This window comes from Cydia strobilella, chromosome 26 (assembly GCF_947568885.1).
Source record: "Cydia strobilella chromosome 26, ilCydStro3.1, whole genome shotgun sequence".
In the NCBI taxonomy this organism is placed as follows: domain Eukaryota; kingdom Metazoa; phylum Arthropoda; class Insecta; order Lepidoptera; family Tortricidae; genus Cydia; species Cydia strobilella.
The window spans coordinates 5897128-5921098 of NC_086066.1; the positions used below are offsets into that span (position 1 = coordinate 5897128).

Sequence of the window (23971 nt, forward strand, 5' to 3'; positions counted from 1 at the left end):
GGATAAAAGACGGCTTTCCAAGCTAGTGAGGGGAAATAGTTATTTGTGCAACAAGAGAGGAAAGTTGTTTTTTCTTGCGAGTGTTTATTTTGAGTCCCGAGAAAGCGAAAGAAGCGAGCGAAGCGAGTGATTCTAAGTTAAAATCTTGAGCGTAGCGAGGGACTAAAAAACACGAGATGTAAAATAACTTTGCTCTCGTGTTGCACACATAATTTTTCACCTCAGTAGTGAGAACATATTAAAGGTTAAAATGTATTTCCAATTAAGTACACAGAATAATACAGAGAAAAAAAAATGGATTAAAAGTATGAAGTGGCGGTACATGGCCTTCACTAAATTAAAAAGCTACTTTGTTTCACTCTCTGGAGTGAGTAAAGTGCTACTTTCCTCACTCCAGGGAGTGACGAAAGTAGGCTTGTTCGAGCTGCTGAGGTGAAAATAGTTTGTCTTACCGCCAACACCGAAAAATCGAAAAATATTCTCTCTCACCAAAGAAAAATGTATTTTGGCTGTTTCATACATTTTGGCTGGTCCATTTTCTATGGGAGGGTAAAATCTTTTTTCGCGATTTCGTGGTTGGTCCCATAAAATATTAAAAGTTGCTCAGTATAATCCCAAAACCTCCCTGGCAACGGGAATGCACTTATTTTTTAGCCACCCTGTATATTTTGCATTGCTACGTTAGTCATAAAATTAATCTCTTTTTTAGCGGGGCCTATTAATTTGGCGCACAATGGGGTAACTTTGCACCCCTAAGTAAACTATAGGTCGGAGCAAAAATACCCCAAACAATGGCTCCTTATTCATAGCTTCGTTTTGCTTACAAACTAAATTTATGCATCGCCAAACTGTAACCAGTTTGTAAAACAACAGAATTGTTGTTGTTGTATAAAACAACATTCCATAAAATTGATTTTAGTAGGTACTGATAAAATATGTTACATAAGATGTTCTTCTTAATATTCAATTCGTCTGAATATTTAATAATGATGAAATAAACAGTTTAAAAACCGGCCAAGTGCGAGTCGGACTCGCGTTCCAAGGGTTCCGTATATTACACAATTTAAACAATGTATTTTTTATGTGAAACGTGAGTGAAATGTCTTTAATTAAAAAACCCGTAGGGGTCAGATCAAAAACTAAGTAATAAAGTCCGACTCACGCTTGACTGCAATGTCTAATAGGTTCAAAATTTTAGATCCAGTAGTTTCGGAGATAAAGGGGGGGGGGATGGTCATTTTTTGCCTATTTTCTTGAATAACTTCTAAATTGTTTGTCCTAAAATTATAAAAAAATTACATTTGTGATTCTCACAATGAGCTCTTTCATTTGATATAAAACACGATATAGTTTGAAAAACTTAATTTTTTAATTTTCTCATTTACCCCCCAAAAGTGGCCCCCATGTTTAAAATTCATTTGTTTGCGTTACATGTCCGTCTTTGGGTCGCAAACTTAATTGGTCCAGTAATTTCGGAGAAAATAGGCTGTGACAGATGGACAGACAGACAGACGCACGAGTGATCCTATAAGGTTTCCGTTTTTTCCTTTTGAGGTACGAAACCCTAAAAACTATTCAAAATTTCCTTAAAGTGGAGCAAAGTAGGTCCATTTCACGGTAGCAGACGTATGTTCTTAATAAAACTTAGTTTGTACTTTAGATAGCCGTTTAATAAACAGGGAAGTCGTGATCGACATGTTTAGCCCACGCGTGCAGACCGCCGACGACGTCACGGATGCGTCCAGCGTCGTCCGGCAGAGCGTCCAGCACCAACTTGGCTGCTATCTGTGAGTCGTTGCCGCGGCGGCAGATGAATGTCACTGGAAATAATTGTGCCATTTTCAACCAAAAGGGTACTTATTGTCGCTTGTCAGTAAGGCGCTATTTCCATATCTACCTTATCGACAAGCGACAATGTGGTACTTTTTGGTTGAAAACGTCACAATTGTATTCGTTTTAATTAATTACAGAAAAATACGGATCATTGTACATGTTTTATGTTGTTTCACCTGTCCCGTTGTCTGTCTTTGTGTCTGTATTCAAATCTTGAAAGTTAAATTTAACCCACTTTCCTGTTTCCAATGAAATGAAGCTGAAAATTTGCATGCATATGTAAGTTGGGTGACAATGCAATATTATGGTATACCATCGAGCTGATCTGCGGTGGCAGCATGGTTCCATTTTTATCGCCTGTCACTATGCCTGTCACTTTCGCACTTACATACTTGTTGGAACGTGACAGGCATGGTGACAGGTGATAAAAATGCGACCGTGCTACGGCTGCTGATGATGGAGACCATTGGAACTCTTTGATAAAACAACGGAACCTAATTGTGTTTGGGGTTGTTAGTATTGTCTCGATGAGTATTACTTGCCTGTGGAAAGAAAAGTAGTCAGCGATAAAAGCTTGTATCAAAAATGAAATTTTTGACGAAAAACTTATTCTTAAAAAATTAACATATTTGATTAGAGCATTTATTAATCAATATAAAATACAATACAATAGTACATTTCGATGCTAGTGCGGAAAGTATGTCATTACTTCACGAGTACCGAGATATCTTGCCACGAGCCGTAGGCGAGTGGCAAGACTTGGGACGAGTGAAGAATGACATTTCCGCACGTGTATCGAACGACGTTTTTTAATACAGTTGCGAAAAAATAAGAAAAGCAACAAGTAAGGAATGGAATTCGAAACTTTTATATTATCTATTCTGTGACACTGACATCATTGACATTATGAAGAGGTGTTTTTCTAGCTTTTATTCGACTAGAATAGATTTTGTTACTATAGCTGGTCAAGCAAATCTTGTCAGTAAATAGGAACAAAAAAAAACTATACTCATCCTTTTCTTTTGGGTGCTAGTACTAGTGTAAGACAAAGATAGCATGATTCTCTCTGTCTATGTTCGAAATGAGACAGTCCCTTGACAAACTATATTATTGAACCCACTTCAATGAAAGTTTTTTTTCAAATGCATGTTCTATAAGACAGAAACAATTGTGAACATTAAAACATTGTACTATTATTACCTAAATATCGTTATTTACGATTATTTGTGTATCGTATATTTATAAAAACAATATCGAATGTTGCCTTTGGAAACTTAAAAAATTCTTGCAGTAAGAAAATATGAGAGAAAATACGCCTCTTCTTTGACAGGCGTTCCGTTCCATTCAGACAACTTATTAAGAACGGTTTTTCAACATTAAAAAATAAACGTGTCATGATACTTATAATGATGAAGAGGTAAGTAATAAAATATGAAATATGCATATTTTTCGTATTCTTACATTAACAGTAGGTTTTTATGTTGATTACGACGTTTAAAGGAAACTAATATTAACACTCATCAATAAGTAGTCATGAATTGGAACAAGTAAAAATTTAAAAAAAATTGGAAAAGTAAAAAGCACTAGTTCGCGAAAACCAACTTTCCGCACGCTAAACAGCCACGAAAAGTAGCACTTTTTGAACAACTGTATTAAAAAAGGTATTAATAATAAATAACAATAATTAAAACTAATAATAAACTAAACGTCTAATATGCGCCTCCACCCTGCATCGTACCCGGCTCAAAAGTTCCCATGATGCCTGCAGCATTCCCTCGCTGCACTGCAATTGAGATCTGTTGAACCAGGTACGATCCAGAGCCGGCGGAACGCTGTCTATTTGACGTCGCTAACCTGTTAGCATGGGCGGCGGTCGCTCCGCGCGACCGCGGCGCTGCGTCGCGCCTTGTGTTTGGCCGAGCCTTAATACGGCAGAGTTATGACCGAAAAAGTAAAATTTGTGTCAACTCTCTTTGGTCTCCCCTATAGGTAACTCTGGGATTGTTATAATAAATAATAATAATTCAGCCTATACAATACGTCCCACTGCTGAGCACAGGCCACCTCTCATACGCGAGAGGGCTTGGGCTATAGTCCCCACGCTGGTCCAATGCGGGTTGGGGACTTCAGTGACCTTTGAATTTCTTCGCAGATGTATGGTTTTTTCACGATGTTTTCCTTCATCGAAAAGCTGGGATGGTTAACAATGACTTGGCTCTAACTCACATTGACCTTATGATTATATATGTGTCATTTTCAACCAAAAGGGTACTTATTGTCGCTTGTCGTAAGGCACTATTTCCATATAGCTTCAATTAGAAATTAACCTTATCGACAAGCGACAATGTGGTGTCTTTTGGTTGAAAACGTCACATATAAGTAGTATACTATAGGTTTACCTTGCCCATCTCTCTGCCGTATTTCTTCCAGTAACTTGTCCAATACATCCCCTCTAAGGGAATCTACAGGATAGTTAACAGCGCCATCTATATGGCACATCGAGAACTCTGAAGTGCTTCGCACGTCGATCAGGAGCGAGCGAGATAGAAGACAGGGCAGCTCGCTCGCTGAGATACGGTGCAAGGAAGGCAGGATCTTCAGGTCAAGGTCCTGTAAAGAAAAGAGAAAGGGTAATTGCTAACCAAACCAAAATTGGTATTGTTTTTTGTTATACGACATTTTTATACAAATTGACTAAGCCCCAAGGTAAGCTCAAGAAGGCTTGTGCTGTGGGTACTCAGCCAACGATGTATATAATATATAAATACTTTAAAAACAACCATGACTCAGGAATGAATCCTTTTTATTAGTCTCACACCCACCGCCGAACAGCTGCCAGGCGCCTGAATTAATTAATAATGAACAATGATATGGCACACTAACTAGATTTTGTTGCTCTATAAATTGCAAATCTATTTCCGTAGCTAGCTTTCCGTTTATACTTTGTTCTTCTTCGACCTAGCGTTCTTCCGGCCTAGCGCCAGGGTCCGCTTTCCTACTAAATCTTCTCCACTTTGCCCGGTCTTCAGCATCCTTATGAGTGAGATTGTTTTCTTCCATGTCCGCTAATACGACGTCCAGCCTGCGATCTAGGGCCTTGGCACAGTTTATATAATAGTTCTTACGACCAGATACTTATCTCTCAAAGAAAACGCAAATACCTACCGTTTTGATACCCACACAAAAATCCAATGGAGTGACCTTCAACGCGCCGCTCCCCGCACCGCGCGCACCGGCACAACGCTAGGGTTGCCGACGCTTCTTTCAAATACTTAGGTGTCTTAGGTAGATACCTAGCTATAAATGTGTCGTAAAAAACATGACCTGCATCTTTAAAACAATTTAATAGTACCATAGAGTAACTTATACTAGGGCGGTACTGTCATAGTAAATTTTGTAACCCCAGTAAATTCACTGCCATCTGTCGATACACTTTAAAACTAAAAATGAAGATTTATAAAAATACGATAGAATGTATTTAAATATAGATAAATGATTTTTTTTATTTGCATTAATTATTTTTATGATTTTGACCCATGTTCTTTCACTGATATGCGTTAAAATTGTTAAATAACAAATGAAACAGTCAACGCCATCTATACGACAGTGGGCCAAAACTAGTGGCGCCCTCTGAACGAGAATCAAATTTTCATGATTTTCGAGGCACGTTTTTTCTTTAGACTGTAAACATCTATTACGGAGTTATATCTATCTTTGATAGTACCTACTACCTACGTAGCTTGTAACTATCGTAAAAATAATAACAGTAGGTATATTGAGAATGTCTACTTACTTCCCTCATCCGTCGAAAGAGGAAAAAACTATATTTTTTTATTTGTTTTGTTGTTTCTGCATCCATCCACACTACAAGCTGTGTTATTTGTTCGTGACAAAGTCATTTCTTTGGCATAGCGCGCGGTGACGTGCGTGCGTGAGCGCGTGTGGCAACCAACTGACTAGCTTGAGTCCCGCCGGCGGGAAGCGAGTCGTAGGTATAAATCCGAACTCGCGCGGAGAGTTCCATAGGCCTGGCCTTGGACAGTGAGGTTGAGGCATCTGTTTCCAACGTAGTCCATCGGTCTGCGGCTTATATGGCCATACCACCGGAGACGACTTTCCTGCAGCTTATCCGCTACGTCACGGATTCCGAGGGTGCAACGGATGTGTTCGTTACGTATGCGATCTAGTCGCGTAACGCCATACATCCATCGCAACGTCTTCATCTCCGTGACGTGAAGCTGCTGGACATGTCTTCCGAGGACAGGCCTGGTCTATTCTTTGTTACTAGTTTTTTAGGGTTCCGTACCCAAAGGGTAAATCGGGACCCTATTACTAAGACTCCGCTGTCCTTCTGTCACCAAGCTGTATCATCGTGATCTGTGATAGCTAGACAGCTGAAATTTTCACAGATGATGTATTTCGGTTGCCGCTATAACAACAAATACTAAAAACAGAATAAAATATATATTTAAGTGGGGCTCCCATACAACAAACGTGATTTTTGACCGAAGTTAAGTAACGTCGGGCGGGGTCAGTACTTGGATGGGTGACCGTTTTTATAGTTAATGGTACGGAACCCTTCGTGTGCGAGTCCGATTCGCTCTTTGCCTGTTTTTTTGTACTTTTCTGTGATTGAAAAATATCAATCAATAGGTGACCTAGTCTAATAATAGGTTTATATTAGCAACTTAGGGAACAATATTCTTATCGAATGTTTTGATTTGGATTTTTTAAGTAGTCACACTACTATAAATAAATTATAAACTGTTATAGATGGCCTATACTAAAGAAAAAGTGACGAAGCTCCAGTGAAAGCCGAATTCAATTAGCTAGTTTAATTAAATTTGTATGCCAGTTTGTAGGCACAATGTGGAGATCCTATGTAATTACATATTGTAAATAGTTTTAAGACCTCTGTAACCCATATTGACAAATAAATTATTAATCAATCAATCAAAGCTAAACGAATGTACTTCTCGATCTTGGACGAGAAACGAGTCTCCGCCCGGTGAACTCAATGATTTTTATTATTCTCAATATTTTAAAATAAAACTACATATCATCACAGTCATTTATATAATTTATATAAAATTAAATACAATACAAATATATTAATCAACAATAGTGTCAAAAACATTTTGAGTTGCAATATTGTCCCGTGACCCAAGAGACAACATAAAAACGGTTTTTTCGAAAAAATAAATAAATAAATCTAAAGATATATAATTGTTCAAAATAAATATTAATTACCTTAAAGTACTTAACGTATATTACGTTTTACTGGCAAGCTTTTTTAACAATTTGTGGTGGCGCCCTCTATTGAGTTTAAAATCTTCAATCATTTCACATCTTTGGTATTAAAATTTAAAATCTCGTTAAAGGAAGGACGCTTATCACGAACAATTTCGTACATGGACCCGCCTGTTCCTATTTCTATTGCACGCGCATAATTATATTGCTGTCTCGCTTGCACATTGTCACCATTGGCCGTCGTGGACATTGGCGGGGGCGGGACAGCCATATAATTACAGGCGCGCCCTTTCTGTAGTCACATTTATACTTTAGTCGTTTTTAGGGTTCCGTACAAAAAGGGTAAAAACGGGACCCTATTACTAAGACTCCACTGTCCGTGTGTCCGTCTGTTTGTCTGTCACCAGGCTGTATCTCATGAACCGTGATAGCTAGACAGTTGAAATTTTTACAAATGATGCATTTCTGTTGCCGCTATAACAACAAATACTAAAAAGTACGGAACCCTCGGTGCGCGAGTCCGACTCGCACTTGGCCGGTTTTTTAGCACTTATTTCTATCTAGAACGCCGATATCGATTTCATAATGACATTCAAATTTCCAACATCTCCGAAAAAGAAAGTGATTCGATCTCATTTCTATCAGTCGATAACTCTTTACCTATTTGAAATTAAATGTTAATTACAAACAGTTTGACTCAATGCCGCAACGTCGTTTAATCATAGAGAGCTTATACATAATTATAGTCTGTATCTTTAGGTATTTAAAAGAATGTAAACAAACCACAATTAGGTATTTTATTAGGAAAGTAAATTCTAAAAGTTAATTAATTTAACTCGATGTGCGGCACAGGATCGGTCGGAGTGGCGAGCCTTGGGGGAGGCCTATGTCCAGCAGTGGACGTCTATCGGCTGACATGATGATGATGATGATGATATTACTTACTCAACGTAACAACGAAGCTGCTTTAATCATGCTATTTTGTTAATAGGAATATATTGGGATGATTTGATTAATCAATAGTAATTTCGTTTTGTAATATATGATATTACTTCGCCCTAGTAAAGAACCTAACAGGAGAATATTTAGCCATTTGAAAGTAGATGAAAACATTACACGATTAAATGAAAAAGGTCAAAGCCAGAACGATGAGGAACAGATCCAGGCAGTTTTATATTTGGTTGGTTAACTGATAAATATATCTAGTATCCGAAAATGTAAAAACAGATTGTTTACATTTATTTAACTAGGTACGTACCTAAAGATACAGACTATAGGCATTGAAACACTCGTGTGATGGTTTTAAACTAGCTCTTTAGTTTATGTGACTGCTAAATTATTCCTTTCATTATGTAGCAATCACATAAACTACTATATTGTTTCACCATTGCAAATAAAAGGGAAACACATATAAGAGAGCAATCAGACCAGCTTTAATGTATGGATCCGAATGCTGGGCCACGCGAAAATCAGATGAACAAAAACTCCACGTCACAGAAATGAAGATGCTGCGGTGGTCTGGTGGTGTAACTTTGAAAGATAGAGTCAGAAACGAATACATAAGGGGAACATTTAAAGTTGCGTGTATTACTGACAAGCTTCAAGAAAATCGCTTACGGTGGTACGGTCACGTCATGAGGCGAAACAAAGATGTTGTGGTCAAATATAAAGAAGAAAATATAGAACACGTAAATGAAATTAAATTTCTTGGCATTCAAATAGATAGTAATGTGGTATGGAGAGGGCACATATGTAATCTGTGTAAAAAAATAAACCAGTATGTCTATGTCATAAGAAGACTGACAGAAACGGTTTCGCAGCAGTCAGCTCTCACTGCTTATCACGCTTATGTATCCTCTAATCTCAGATACGGAATTATACACTGGGGCAATGCTGCTGATTGTGATATCATGCCTTTATTTAAAGCCCAAAAGAAAATTGTACGAGCTATGTTTAAAGTTAACCAAATGACAAGCTGTAGACCTTTGTTTAAGAAATTAGGCCTGTTACCACTCCATTCTATGTATATTTACGAAGCATGTGTATTTGTAAAACAATATATGGACCGATTCACTGTACATGTAAATACTCATCCTCGCCCAGCTACAAATACGCTAAAAATTCTTCCCCCAGGAAATTGTATTTCAAAAACAAGCTTTTATACAAATACCATCTACACAATGGCCCCTAAATTGTTTAACAAATTACCGGATCTGCTCAGAAATGAACAGCTGTCGACATTTAAGATTAGGTTAAAAAAAATATTAAAAGATAAATGTTATTACAATATTGATGAATTTCTGATGGACACTTTGACAAATGAATGATCGACTTATATAATTACCCATTAATCATTATTTATTTTAAATTATTAATTACAACTTATTGATTATTTTTATTTTAAATAAAGTGACATTTCTAATAATATTGCATGCGCTAGGTAACCAAAATCATTGTACGTCGCAAGACATATTACAGAGAACAAATTGTTTATAACACCTGTATTCATTACCTGTAATGCACAATTGATGAATAAATGAGTCTAAATGAGTCTAAAGAGCATATGACAAGAGCCGTAATGGAAATAGAACAACCTAAGAATGGCCCAGGACGCCGACCGACTACCTGGATGGGGATCATTTCCAAAGACATGAAGACGACGGATTTAAAACCAGAGATGACACAATAACGCCCAGAGTGGCGTTTACGGACTAGGAGGGCCGACCCCAAGAGACATGGGAAATAGGCTCAGGAGAAGAAGATTGTTTCACCATTGCGTAGTATAACTAATATTCATAACACTCTGTCCCAAATCCAAATTCAAAGTGTCCAACTGATAACTACTGTTCATCACATTATGTTGACTCACTATATCACACACATCACTCTCATTTTTAGGCTTAAAAATCTTCAAATTCTTAGCCAGAAACACTTTTGAAAACGTCTTCCTGGACGCCGGAACCAACCCTTTTGATTTCATATCTTTTACGTAGTGATTATATAATTGGTACTGATTTTTAACGCTACTTACATCTAAGTATAATAAATGACTGTACATGGGTGTAGATTTGCAATATGGACATTTGATTTCGATTTTAGGTAAACTATCTATGTATGTTTCTACGTTTAAAGCTTTTAGAGGCTTTTTAGGTTCTTTAGGTTTATCTTCTTTGACGAGCCAGCATCTGACCATGGCTTCTTTGACTCCTAGAGTGTTAAGGAAGGTTGTTCTGCAGACGGGCAGTTTCTGCTCATTGTATATAAGGTGGTATAGCTTCGAATCGCCTTTTCTGGATATTTCGCCTTTGTGTTTCAGTCTTCTTCGTTTTGCGGGTATATTGTCCACTAGAGATCTGGAAAAGGTTATTCTATTATACCAAAGATAGATATAACTCCGTAATAGATGGATACAGTGTAAAGAAAAAACGTGCCTCGAAAATCAAGAAAATTTGATTCTCGATCAGATGTCGATCTTCATTTTTAGGGTTCCGTACCCAAAGGGTAAAAACGGGACCCTATTACTAAGACTCCGCTGTCCGTCTGTCCGTCCGTCTGTCTGTCTGTCTGTCACCAGGATGTATCTCATGAACAATTGAAATTTTCACAGATGTATTTCTGTTGCCGCTATAACAACAAATACTAAAAACAGAATAACATAAATATTTAAATGGGGCTCACGTACAACAAACGTGATTTTTTTGCTGTTTTTTTCCATAATGGTACGGAACCCTTCGTGCGCGAGTCCGACTCGCACTTGGCCAGTCGATAGATGGCAGTGAATTTACTGTGGTTACAAAATTTACTATGACAGTACCGCTCTATCTTATTATATCCTCTTTGATTATACGAAATACAATGTCTCAAATAACTGGTAGGCAACGCACTTGTGACACCTTTGATATCACTAGCACTCACTTGGCATTAGATTGACAAGTCAGAGCAGTTAGAGCTTTAGTTACAGTTTTGCAATAACTTTAAATAAACTACAGGGTTTTTGAATTTAGAAGGTTAAATACTGGGACCGTAGACGTCGGAGTGTATGCCATATTCTGGCTTAACCTTTTGGACGCCAATGACCGATATATACGCACCGTAGGTTCAACGCCAAATACCGATTAATCGGTCATACACCACAGAGCAACATAGACCTACGTCCACATCAGTTTCAGTTTTGACACTTCGGTGACGTGGCGTCTGGATGACTGCTTTTGTGTTTGACACGGCGTCGAAAAGGTTAAATACGAAACAGTTGCATTCATACTTCGCGCCAATTAATATAGGTTTCCTATGCTGTCACCTATAGCTTACACACGCTACCTTTTAAACAATGTAATCACAATTTAAATAATTATAACATGTATATACTAACCGTACAAAACTCTTCTTCCCCGCCCAATCCAACTCATTCCAAAAATAATCAAATATCTTGATCCTAACATCCTCGCTTAAGCTCGGGCACTTTCTCGCCGTCCCTTTCTTACAGAACGGTGCCGAGCAGGACGGGCCCATCTTTCTCTCCTGTTTCAACACGTCCTGGACCCATTTCGCTCCGTCCCTGTCTTTTCGGAAGCCGTAGTAGCTTTGGCCGGACATGCGTTTTTCTTTTTCTTCTTTTCTACGTTGCGATTTAATTTTGGCGTCGGCTTTTTTCTAAAAAAATAAACAGAATAGAATAAATTACGTGACAGTAGTAGAAAAAATATTATTAATTTTTTGAACTTGCAATAATGATGTCCCCTGGGTGACATGATTAATTGAAAAACAAAAACCATAAAAATAATTATAATAATGACATATAATATAAAATATAAATTACTTATATTAGAAAACAACCATAACATAGAATATACTTTTGTTCATTAAAAAAATGTGCCTGAATCGCTTAAACTGTGTTTAATATATTAATTGTACTCTTGGGTCACGGAATAAAAAAGAACAACAAACTAGTGGAACATAGTCTTTGATAATACACAAACAATTATATAGAAACAGGAAATTCAATACCGCGAATGTGATATTACGAAATACTATCAAATTATTATTTTTTAATATAGAAACTTAGCTTACCTTTGACATTCGCGATTTTGAACATCTGCTTTACACACACACACACACACATTAAATTTATTATATTTACATGGTAAAATTAATATTTTTGTCTGTTTTTATATGATGTGCCATTTTAACTTAAAAACCGCCGATTTGTAAAATATTTTTGCTGCGAGTTAACCGAAATATTCTCTAATAAAATCACAAGCGTATGGAATGTCTTAACTTAGAATTTTGAATCTGCGAATTTTGAAAAACTAAGCAAGTTACACTTCATTCATTCACCATGATAAAAATTTCAACAATATACATTCACAATAGGGTCTTTGACTGTATTTAAAATAATTTGCATGAAATAAAGTACCAAAAGATTAATAGAGAAACGTAGACAGCAGTTATTTCTAGACACAATTTCTATTTTAAAACCCGTATAAAACTATAAAGAGTAGGTAATTTGATTGTGACGTCACATGCTAGTGTTTCACATAAATTCCATAGTAGCAAACACTCGCAAAAAAAACCAACTTTCCTCTCTTGTTGCACAAATAACTATTTTAGCCGGAATGCGAATCCGCGTACGAGGAAACTATTTGAAAAATATAATTGCGGCACATGAGAGGTTAGTTTTTTTTACATTGCTTCTACAAGTAAATTGCAGTAAAGCTTGCAGTGTATTCATACGAACTTAAGTTTGCCAACTTCTGCGAACTCGAGGGAGACAGTGTAATATAAACTACCTTATCAGACGCCTTCGCCTTGCAGAAGGCCTCGTAGTCCATCAACCGAGTGATGGTCGGGGTGGCCGAGCAGGCGGCGCATTCCGCGTTGCGCGGACGGAGTTTCACTGCACATATAAAATAGAACATTTGTGGTATTTTCTATAAAAAGGGACCTTAATGTCGATGGCGCTTACGCCATTATAAACGATGCTCGGATATAAATACAATGCCGCGCGACGCTGTGCGGCGTAAGCGCCATCGACAATAAGGTCCCTTTTCATAGGAAATGCCCCATTTATTCGTCAGAGCTATAAGCGTATTAACTTATACTTGTATTTTCGTACACATTTTACTTTTTATGATTTCAAGTAACTTTCATTTATTTAATCTTTATTGCACAATACATGATGGTACAAATGGCGGACTTAAGGCATTCTCTACCAGTCAACCAATGGGTTAAACCAGAAAAATTAAGTAGGTGCAGTGTCTTTTAAAGTAAATAAATTTATAACCAAGACAATAATATATGAATATAAACTACATTGATATACTTACATATATACTTAATACAAATAAACATACATACATTCATATATTTCCATATATACCTAGTGTGAATGTGAATTAATAAGTTGATGAAGAAGAATTTACGTGGATTTCAGCATGACGTTTTAAAATGTGAGAGTACCTTCGATTGTATGGCGGCGGCATATTCGTGTGACTCGTTAAGGAATAAAAACTTACCATTTCTGAAGGTACAGTCATCGCCATCGAAGACAAGCATACGCTCCACTAACATCTTATTGTGAGGATAACTCACTATAAGCTTAATGGCCTCCAGCGCTTGTAGCACGCCTGAAACAAAGCAATGGTATAGGGTATTTGACTGCATCCTCCTTCCTCCTCCTGCATACTCCTTTCTTCCACTAGTTCGTTGTTCTTTTTTATTCCGTGACCCAAGAGTACAATTAATATATTGAACACAGTTTTAGCGATTCAGGCACATTTTTTTAATGAACAAAGAATATTCTGTTTTATTTGTCTTAATTATAATTATTTTTTATGGTTTTTGTTTTTCAATTATTTTCATGTCACCCAGGGGACATCATTATTGCAAGTTCAATAAATTATTTTACACCATGCATGAAATAAAGCACCAGAAGATTAATAGAGAAACGTAGACAGCCGTTATTTTAAGACACAATTACTATTTTAAAACCCGTATAAAACTATAAAGAGCAGGTAATTTGATCGTGACGTCACGTGCTAGTGTTTCATATAAATTCCATAGTAGCAAAATCGTTTTGACAGTTCGAAAAAAAAATTTGATTTGACTAGTAGTCAAATACCCTATAGGAATAATGGCATTATGCATTTTAGAACATAATCATACATGTCGAATATTAGCAATAAAATAAATAAAAAAAATTCGTTTTTTTTTTCGGTTTTTTTTCCGGTTCTATTTAGAAAAATTAAATACGTCGCACACAATGCCACTGATGAGTTATGACAGTGTCAATGCCATAAACAAACACATTAGACATGCAACCCTAACCTACCTGTTTAAATTCCTAATTAAGCATATTGAAAAATATATTGTTTTTTTTCCAAAGAAACTTGAAAAAAACGAGCAATTTTCCCGGTTATTTCAACGCTAAGCACGGGCCCCGGTACGCCTAGCGCACGTATTACCAAAGACTAACTCCGTATAAAATGAATACAGTCTAAGGAAAAAACGTGACTCGGAAATCGAGAAAATTTGATTCTCGCGCAGAAGGCGCTTTAACAATACCAAAGATAGTATTTGTTGTTATAGCGGCAACAGAAATACATCATCTGTGAAAATTTCAACTGTCTAGCTATCACGGTTCATGAGATACAGCCTGGTGACAAACGGAAAGAACGGAAACGGAAGTCTTAGTAATAGGGTCCCGTTTTTACCCTTTGGGTACGGAACCCTAAAAAGGGGCAAGCTATGATGGCGCCATATATGCAAACCTTTGACAGTTGCCAAACCCATTGCCTTCTATGCTCTATCACTACTACCAAAGATAGATATAACTCCGTAATAGATGGATACAGTCTAAGGAAAAAACGTGCCTCGAAAATCACGAAAATTTGATTCTCGATCAGAGGGCGCCACTAGTTTTGGCCTACACTCGTATAGAGAGCGTTGACGGTTTCGTTTGTTATTTATAATTTTAACGCATATCAGTGAAAGAACATGGGTCAAAATCATAAAAATAATTAATGCAAATTAAAAAAATCATTTATCCATATTTAAATACATTTTATCGTATTTTTATAAATATTTATTTTTAGTTTTAAAGTGTGTCGACAGATGGCAGTGAATTTACTGGGGTTACAAAATTTACTATGACAGTACCGCTCTAGTATAAGTTACTCTATGACAATACCAACCTTTGGCCTATTCTCGGCTAGATGGCGTTGACGGTTTCGTTTGTTATTAAACAATTTTAAGACATATCAGTGAAAAAACATGGGTCAAAATAATATAAAAATAATAAACAGAAAAAAATAAACATTTATCCATATACGTGTACATTTTTTATATTTTTATTTTTAGTTTTAATGGTGTCGATAGATGGCAGTAAATTTACTGTGACTACAAAATTTACAATTTTTTTTTTTTTTTTTTTATTGAAAACACATTTACATGACATTACAGTATAAAACTAATGCGCCATGAAAGTTAATTACATTTAAATTACAACTAGTACTATGGTATATTTACAATACTAAATTACTATGACAGTACCCGTCTATCCTATATATTCTCTTTGGTATTACTAAAGGGTATACACTGTATGTAGCTCACCTATTAGTCCGGGTACGGGACCTGCCACCCCATTTGCGGAGCAACTGCCGACCGTTTCGGGGGGTGGGGGGGATGGGAACAGGCATCTATAGCACGGACCCTGGTACCCCTCCTGACAAAAAACAATACAAAATTATTATTTTTATAATATAAAAGGCAAATGATCAAATGTATCGCCTGATGGTAAGCAATGACTGTCGTCCATGAACAACTGCAACACCAGAGGGGTTACAAGTGCATTGCCGAGCTTTAAGGTGGGAGTAAATACATTTAAGGTTTGAAGGCTGTATCGGTCTGGAAACTCATTTTAACTTACCATAAGTAGAATAATACACAAAATGTAAGGAAATTTAGATAAATTAAGAAATAACAGGCGGACTTAGGTATTGCTGATGAGTAATGGCTCCCAGACAACCTTTGTGTATTGCGTACTGTACGCGTGAACGCTGCTCGCACTATTAGTGCTTGAGAAAGGAGACCTGGGCTCTCCGAAACATGTCGCGCAAGTGACTAAAACAAGCGAGTCTAAACCGTGAAATTATTTAATGTATGTCAGACGACCGGTCTGGCCTAGTGGGTAGTGACACTGCCTGTAAAGCCGATGGTCCTGGGTTCGAATCCCGGTAAGGGCATTTATTATTTGTGTGATGAGCACATATTTGTTCCTGAGTTATGGGTGTTTTCTATGTATTTAAGTATTTATATATTATATATATCGTTGTCTGAGTACCCATAACACAAGCCTCCTTGGGCTTACCGTGGGACTTAGTCAATCTGTGTAAGAATGTCCTATAAAATTTATAAAAAATTATTATTTATTTATTAATTTATCTGATGTTACGTTATTTTACACTGAAATATTACCTTTTCGTTGGGATCCTTCGGTCCTCGATAACCATATATCGTGAGCTGACCCTCCATTTTTAAGGCACTTCCGGATATGAGGGGCAACTGCCAATAAAATCAAAGCTAAGTTATTGATTTACATTTTTTTATTTTATTATATTTGCACATATGAAGGGGGCTTTAATTAACTCGGCTAATAGATGAAACTACCCAATAGTCGGCCCTTTAAAAGTACTACTTTTTTGTAGAAAAGTCAAAATGACGAAATCAGGTTGAAAAGGGAAATCAATCAGCTGGAATTGTTGGGTAATTTTATACAAAATTAGAATAAAGATCGGTAGATCGGTAGTATCTGGGCATTTTCGATTTTCTTTCATCAGTTTTTGATAAAAATTAGTGGAGAGATAGCCTCAGAATAAGCTACCTTCTTCTTCAAACCAAATTTTATCAAAACCTGACGAAAAAAATTCATTCAAAATATTGCCCCTCTGGGATATAAAGGATATAAAAACATTGAGTATACAGGATGTCCTTAGCCATTGGACAAAGCCGACATGTACATATGCATTAGGGTATTTAGAATCAGTATACAAAGTATCATAACAACCGGTGTAGCGGTTACGAAGAAATTAACAAATTAGGATTTTTTACTTTGGAGCAGCCTGTATGTGTTAATAGCTCCTGAGGTAATAAATAGTATGAAACCTTCTTCGACCTTTTCGATTATCTTTTTTATTTATGTCACTAATACGATTCTGACTTTTGACTAATGTCATCATTGCCGCACATTTTCGGACAAATTGTCAAAAACACTGCCAATGATTAATACAGTATGTTTCTTTTTGTTGTCGATCATTTTGGAATTAATTTTTGTTTGAATAACATTTTCTTTTTCTTTTGTTCTAATAAAAAAAAATATCGTTAGAGCATTCCTGAGAAGTAACCCTACGTGGGATTTCAGGGTTTGTCCAATGGCTAAGGTCACCCTGTATACTTTATTAGGTTCATACCTTAGTAAGAGAGCAGGCGTCGTTCAAAAGGTACCTAGTTGGTACATTGTCTGAACAGTCTAGTACCATATGGTACCGGCCCACAATACTTAGAGCGTTGGTAGAGGATAGCTGCGTTTGGTGTGTGGTCACCGTTATGTTAGAGTTTATCCTGCGAGAAACATCTAAGTATAGTAAACAACCCTATAATAAGACGTAAGTCCAAAAAAGGGGCTAAACTGAAAACCAGCGCTGGACTTCAGTCTAGCACATGCTGAGCTTGGTACCCATGGCCAACATGTATTGCAAAATTTGATTATCTATTAGATTAGACAATAAGTTAGTATTTAACCTAGAATAAGTTAATATTAAATCACCCAAACCCAAACACACCACTGTGCCCGCCTACAACGATAGCGCAAGACCTCTGATGGTTCCGGACACCATATCTAGTTTAGTTTTAATTGTTGTTTTTTTTAGAAATATTCTATATATCGTAAAATGGAATACATTGATTAGCGACAGTAGGTAGGGTAGTTTTCGAATATTTTTGACGTTTATGAAAAGCCAGTTGAAGGTAGATCGATTCGATGGCCGCTCATTCTCGTAGGCGCAAGCTCGTTCATCGCGATAAACCAAAAACGTATTAAATCTGTCGATTTGTGTGCTAAAAACCCTCACAGCAGCCACTACAGCATCAACTCGCCGTTGGAGAGTGTCGGTACCGACCAGCCGTTCGACATGCAGACACGGGGTGAGTTGGCTTTTGATTGATTCGCTTTCACTGGCATAGATCGTTTAATTTCTCTCGAAAAACAATTGTCCTACTCGAGGGCGATTGTACAACCTCCCCCAACCGGTTTTCTCGGCGCGCGGCAGCGGCAGTACGCAACACACGGTCGTCGTGAACGCTGCTCGCACTATTAGTGCTTGAGAAAGGAGACCTAGGCTTTCCGAAACATGTCGCGCGAGTGACTAAAACAAGTGAGTCTAAACCGTAAAATGATTTAATATTAGTATGTCTCACAACAGTTTAAATTCGAGAATAAGTTAACACTATACTTAAACTAGAACTTTTGTATTGTATTGTTGTATTGCTATTTTTTGTACTATCATGTTTTGGCAATAAAGTGATTTGAATTTGATTTGATTTGATTTGTAAGGACGATGTGGTAGAGAAGGTCTTCTAACTGGTTTTCGGTTCTCCATACAAACGTAGTTACGCTCTCATTTTAAAACGACTAGCTAGATTGCTCTGAAACTTTGTACTTACAATAGGATAAGGTATATATATGTCTGTAATTAGTTTATGTAGCTTCAGATACCGTAGTTAAAAAAATACAGCGAATTTAAGTTTTTCATACAAAACTTGTTTTTGCTCTATTTCGTTTGCTTTATATACTAGAGCTATATAAACTACTTACAGACCTAGATATACCTTATGTCATTGTATGTGCAAAGTTTCATTACAATGCAACACGTAGTTTTAAAATGAGAACGAAACTCCGTTTGTATGGGAAGGTGAAATTGCGCTGAGCTTGCCGGGGACTGAATTGTTACTAACCATTATGGGCCATATGGAAATAGTCACACGACTTTTCGTAGCATCCGTCCTCCCGATAGGTAATTTTTAGGGTTCCGTACCCAAAGGGTGAAAACGGGACCCTATTACTAAGACTCCGCTGTCTGTCTGTCTGTCACCAGGTTGTATCTCACGAACCGTGATAGCTGGACAGTTGAAATTTAAACAGATGATGTATTTCTGTTGCCGCTATAACAAGAAATACTAAAAACAGAATAAAATAAATATTTAAGTGGGGCTCCCATACAGCAAACATGTTTTTTTGCCGTTTTTTGCTTAATGGTACGGAACCCTTCGTGCGCGAGCTCGACTAGGACTTGGCCGGTTTTTACTTTTCGTTTGGCGTTGGTCGATGTACAGCCGCCATCAGATATATCGGAGCGCCCGAGGTGCTCACAAATATCCTCTATTGTCAAGGTGTTAGAGTGCGTGTTCAGATATTTTGAGCACCTCGGGCGCTCTGATATATCTGATGGCGACTGTACGATTGTCATGATGGCTAGGATTCTGTGAACCCGCCTTTAACGTACCTCCTTAAAGCGGCAGCGGCTGACTGCACTTTGCTGACGCCCTGATCTCCTTCCCCGTGTAAGAGTTGCCGGTGTATGTTGGTCACATCCACTGTGTCGTAGTCCACGAGGCCTATTTCACCTGCAAATAATAAATAAATAAATACAATTATAGACAAATCTTACGCCGTACAAGGACCGAGGCTCGACCCCAGATAGAACTGGGACTAAGGGAAGGAATAAGAAGAAGAAGAATTTAACACAAATCGACCTAAAGTTTTTTTTTTTCATTTATTCATGGCAAACTATATTTTATACAAACATATTACAATAAAAGTATATTTAAAACATAGAGTATATAGTTTACCACGAAATGGTCCCGCGGGTCCCGCCTCAGCATAGTGCTAACCCTAAAGTCAGCGCTGGTCCTCCAGTAAACTCATTCAGGCTTGTGTTGTGGGTATAACATATTTTAGAACTTTGAAAAGTGCAAAATAAAATACATGTGCTCGATATACACACATCAGCTCCAACAGCTGCCAGTGTATCAAATAAATAATAAATAAATAAACATGCAGGCAGTCAAAGCCCCACCCACCGACCAGGAGCACCTTAGCAGCTAACAGCGCCTGACCCTCCATCAGGGTCTGTCTGTACCTGTACACCATACGTACCAACACCAGCCCCTGCTAGATACGCGGCAGCAGGGCATCCAAGCCCGCCAGCTCCGACCAGGAGCACCTTAGCAGCCAGCAGCGCAGTCTGACCTTCTACACCAATCTCGGGCAGCAGAATTTGTCGGCTGTACCTGTATACATTATGGAAAATTACATTACAATCAAGACGTCTGGGTCTCTAGGTTCTAGTCTAGGCACTCTAGGTTAATTTTGTATTAAGCAGGAATGTATAGGATACCAGCATATCACTCTAGCAACTGAGGTACCGAGACCTAGCCGTTGACAGCAAACATTTCCATCTAATCTTTCCTAGATGCTGCCCCTAAAGTGCATTATGAAGGACATGTTGGATATATTCACTGTCAACAGGAAAGTCTCCATAGCTCTGTTGGTAGAGCAGAGGCCAGTATCCCGTAGTATTATTTATTTATTTTGTATTGTATTGCGAGTAGCCTCCAACCTTGACGCTGGCAAAACTGTCCCATTAGACATACACCATTAGTTGTCAAGCAGACCCCAGGCTCCCATGAGCCGTGGCGAAATGCCAGGATAACGCGAGGAAGAAGAGAGAGAGAGATACACCATTTAATTTTAAAATTTGAACTTAACATGGACAATATTGCGAGTTGCGAGCAAAGGCTACATTTAGTAAAGATGAAAAATGTGCCCCAATTTACCTTTCTATTGCCCATCGGGGCAGACGTTCTACATGGGCTTGGCCATGAAACCCATTGGGGTTGGCTTGCATCTGATTCTCTAATTGGGGCTTCTGCAATGCAAAAAAAAATCGGTCAAGTGCGAGTTGGACTCGCGCACCGAGGGTTCCGTACTTTTTAGTATTTGTTGTTATAGCGGCAACAGAAATACATCATCTGTGAAAATTTCAACTGTCTAGCTATCACGGATCATGAGATACAGCCTGGTGACAGACAGACGGATAGACGGACAGCGGAGTCTTAGTAACAGGGTCCCGTTTTTACCCTTTAGGTACGGAACCCTAAAAAGCATATTTTAATCAAAAGTAGCAGTAGTATGTAGCTATCCTTTCAAGTGGTAGTCTGTCTCCCAACAGATAATGTCATTTTCTGAAATTAGTCATAATAAAATAAATAAAATACAATAGCCTTTATTTACAACACAAAGAACAGTTTCACATTAACTCTACATATTTTATTTATTATCTCCCATTTTTACTTTTTTCTATTCTTTGTTTGCTTGCCCTTCGGCAAAGGCCTCCTCCAACCTTCTTCGTTGTTTTTACTTTGTTGCGTTTATTTTGATTATATAGTGGTGGAGGGTTATGGTCTGACTGAAAATTAGTCATAATTCTGAAAACGTTAACTTCAGGATTTTCCTCGGTATCCTATAGATAGGTTAGGTAGACACCCAAAAAAAATACATCAAAATCCGTTGCGTAGTTTTAAAGATCTAACCATACATAGGGACAGACATACAGACAGCGGAAAGCGACTTTGTTTTAAACTATGTAGTGATTGTTTGTTTATGCTATGATATTCCATTCATCAAATAAGAGAAATAAAGGCCTTTGTATCACGTAGAACTGATGCTAAATGTTTGCAGCATGTTCTGCATTATGATACTTATTCAGTTTGATGCTATTTAAATCCTATTCAATTGGATTAGAGTTGAATTTCTTTTGTTTAGTTCAAACAGAACAAAATTAACTATTCCCTACTCTATAGGTTCAAATTTCAGTAGCAAATTATGGATTATTCGTTTATACGGCTGGCCCTATAGGTTTTCGCGGGCTTGGTTTCCGCAACTCGACGTCATATAATGCGCCTATTTTGCGTGACGGCTGGCCCTAATGAAGCTAGCAACAATAACACATACAATGCCTAGTTCCTTTAAAGGTTTGTATCTCCGCAATCTTAATTTATCTTTTACTACAAGTGTTGCGGCAAGCAAGAAAGCATACTCAATTTCATGGTAGATGGCGCTGCGCTGCACACATCGCGCGCTACGGGTTTCCTGCGACCTATATAAGCGCGGCCATTGTCAAGCTTTTTTTTTTTTGCAATATCCTTCAAAGAAATAACATGTCATGTATACGCGTCTAATTTATTAATAATATAATTGTGTTGCAAATCGGCGTTTCAATTCTTATTTCACGTTATGAGGAACTAGAGTCTACAACAAGTAAATGAGTAGAGTAAAGAAATTCTCATAATTTTCATTACAACAGCACCATTGGTTAGCAAAACTTTAATTGTAGTGCTTACTAATACGCAAAAAGGAAACAGTACGAACCGATAACCATTTCTTCTTAATTTCGAACAGTTCGTTCTCTTTCACGGCTAAAGTCTTGCGCAAGTCGGCTATTTCCCGCTCTAATATGCTTATACACTCCATTATGTGATCAAATTAAGCTTAAAATTAATAAATTTAATAAATAATAAACAAATTATTCTAAAATCCGCACGAGTTTGTTGCCAATAGTTTGACAGGTGTCAATACTATCAATTTGAATTTGACACTCATTTTTTAAATCATCAGGGTCTCTACAAACCCTTCTAGACCTGTACCAATAACTTCTGAGGTTATAAGAATATTAATGTTGCTTATTTTTTATATATAGTTTCCAGACCATATACTAAACCTAAAAATAATATTTTGTGTCATCCTAGGTATTTGCTTAGGTAGAAATTTAGGTATTTCTTTTTTCAATCAGCATTCTGTAAAAAAAATATTCGAGACGAAATTCTTTGTTTCCCTGTAAAGGCAAAGTGGCTTCCGACGTACACACGCATTTTGTGTCATTTTCATCCACGGGTATAATGGCATTTAATAAATACCTAATATTGATCCTAAAACGCCTAAAAAAATATTAGAGTCGGTAAGTGAAGTGTTGTACTTTACAGAACATTGTTATATGTTATTCAAACAAATCTGTGTCAAATTCATCCACCGCTTTTATTTAAAAAAAAATTTTTTCTAATTAACACCCTGTATCTGCCACAAAAAAAAATTAATGTTATTAAGTTTACGTCTACAATATTATAATACCACATTGAGACATCATTCATAATTTGGGTCATTTTGATCCACGGTTTTTTTACTATCTGGCAAAATAAAACTCAATTGAACAAGAAGGGCGTGCGCGGGGAAGGGTACCTACGCGGGTGGGGTGCTTATTATACTTGCCGCAATATCAGCTGGCGACTGAGATCTTAATACTATCTCCTTTACCCTTGTTAAGACCAACCAAGAGATGGCATTATGAGCTGTCTCGCCACTTAGTTTTGCGATACAGTGTATTTATTTCATTCGGAGGCATAATTACATTGCCTTATCAATCTTACCGTAGTAGGTATATAAATATAATTAAAAATAAACTGTAGGCTGCACTCCTCATACTGACCAACATTTGTGACGTTCCTAATGAAAAGGTACCACTTTCTCTGACAGGTTATTTGTATAAAGATATAATCAAATTTCGTCTTTATGGTAAACGACAAAGTGGTACCTACCTTTTGATTGAGAATGTCACAACAGCGACTTAAAAATTACTTTTGTTTCGATTTTTAGTAGATTTTTTAAGTTTATTTTAAGACGCAATTTATTGTGATTTTTGTTATGTTTAAGCGTGGCAAGCAACATTAATTACATTGATGATGATGTTCATTAAATACAATATTTTTTCATACTATACTGAAC

General features: G+C 37.2%; 1 protein-coding gene across 2 annotated transcripts; it reads right to left on the minus strand.

Annotated features, from left to right (window-relative positions):
• Nucleotides 1-1213: 1213 nt before the first annotated feature.
• Nucleotides 1214-22747, minus strand: LOC134753419 (adenylyltransferase and sulfurtransferase MOCS3). 2 transcript variants are annotated; one of them, XM_063689311.1, is made up of 11 exons: nucleotides 22565-22747; nucleotides 20971-21062; nucleotides 20291-20424; nucleotides 19638-19758; nucleotides 17547-17697; nucleotides 16555-16641; nucleotides 15691-15802; nucleotides 13596-13706; nucleotides 12870-12976; nucleotides 4233-4443; nucleotides 1214-1820 (listed from the first exon to the last, which is right to left on the minus strand). In XM_063689311.1, the coding sequence occupies exons 1-11, from the start codon at nucleotides 22664-22666 to the stop codon at nucleotides 1669-1671; spliced, it is 1380 nt and encodes a 459-aa protein (XP_063545381.1). In that variant the 5' UTR covers nucleotides 22667-22747; the 3' UTR covers nucleotides 1214-1668. The 2 variants fall into 2 exon arrangements, with proteins under 2 accessions (XP_063545381.1, XP_063545380.1); XM_063689310.1 differs by lacking the exons at nucleotides 1214-1820; nucleotides 4233-4443 and adding exons at nucleotides 9618-10436; nucleotides 11453-11733.
• Between the last annotated feature and the right edge of the window lie 1224 nt (nucleotides 22748-23971).

What these genes read in the sequence shown, in the direction of transcription:
- LOC134753419 (XM_063689310.1), bottom strand. Translation starts at nt 22,666, where the DNA reads ATGGAGTGTATAAGCATATTAGAGCGGGAAATAGCCGACTTGCGCAAG. An exon ending in CCCCGATGGGCAATAGAAAG is followed by an intron (nt 20,425 to 20,970) that starts GTAAATTGGGGC and finishes TAATGTATACAG; the next exon opens with GTACAGCCGACAAATTCTGC. An exon ending in AGGCGAAGGCGTCTGATAAG is followed by an intron (nt 11,734 to 12,869) that starts GTAGTTTATATT and finishes TTATTTTTTTAG; the next exon opens with AAAAAAGCCGACGCCAAAAT.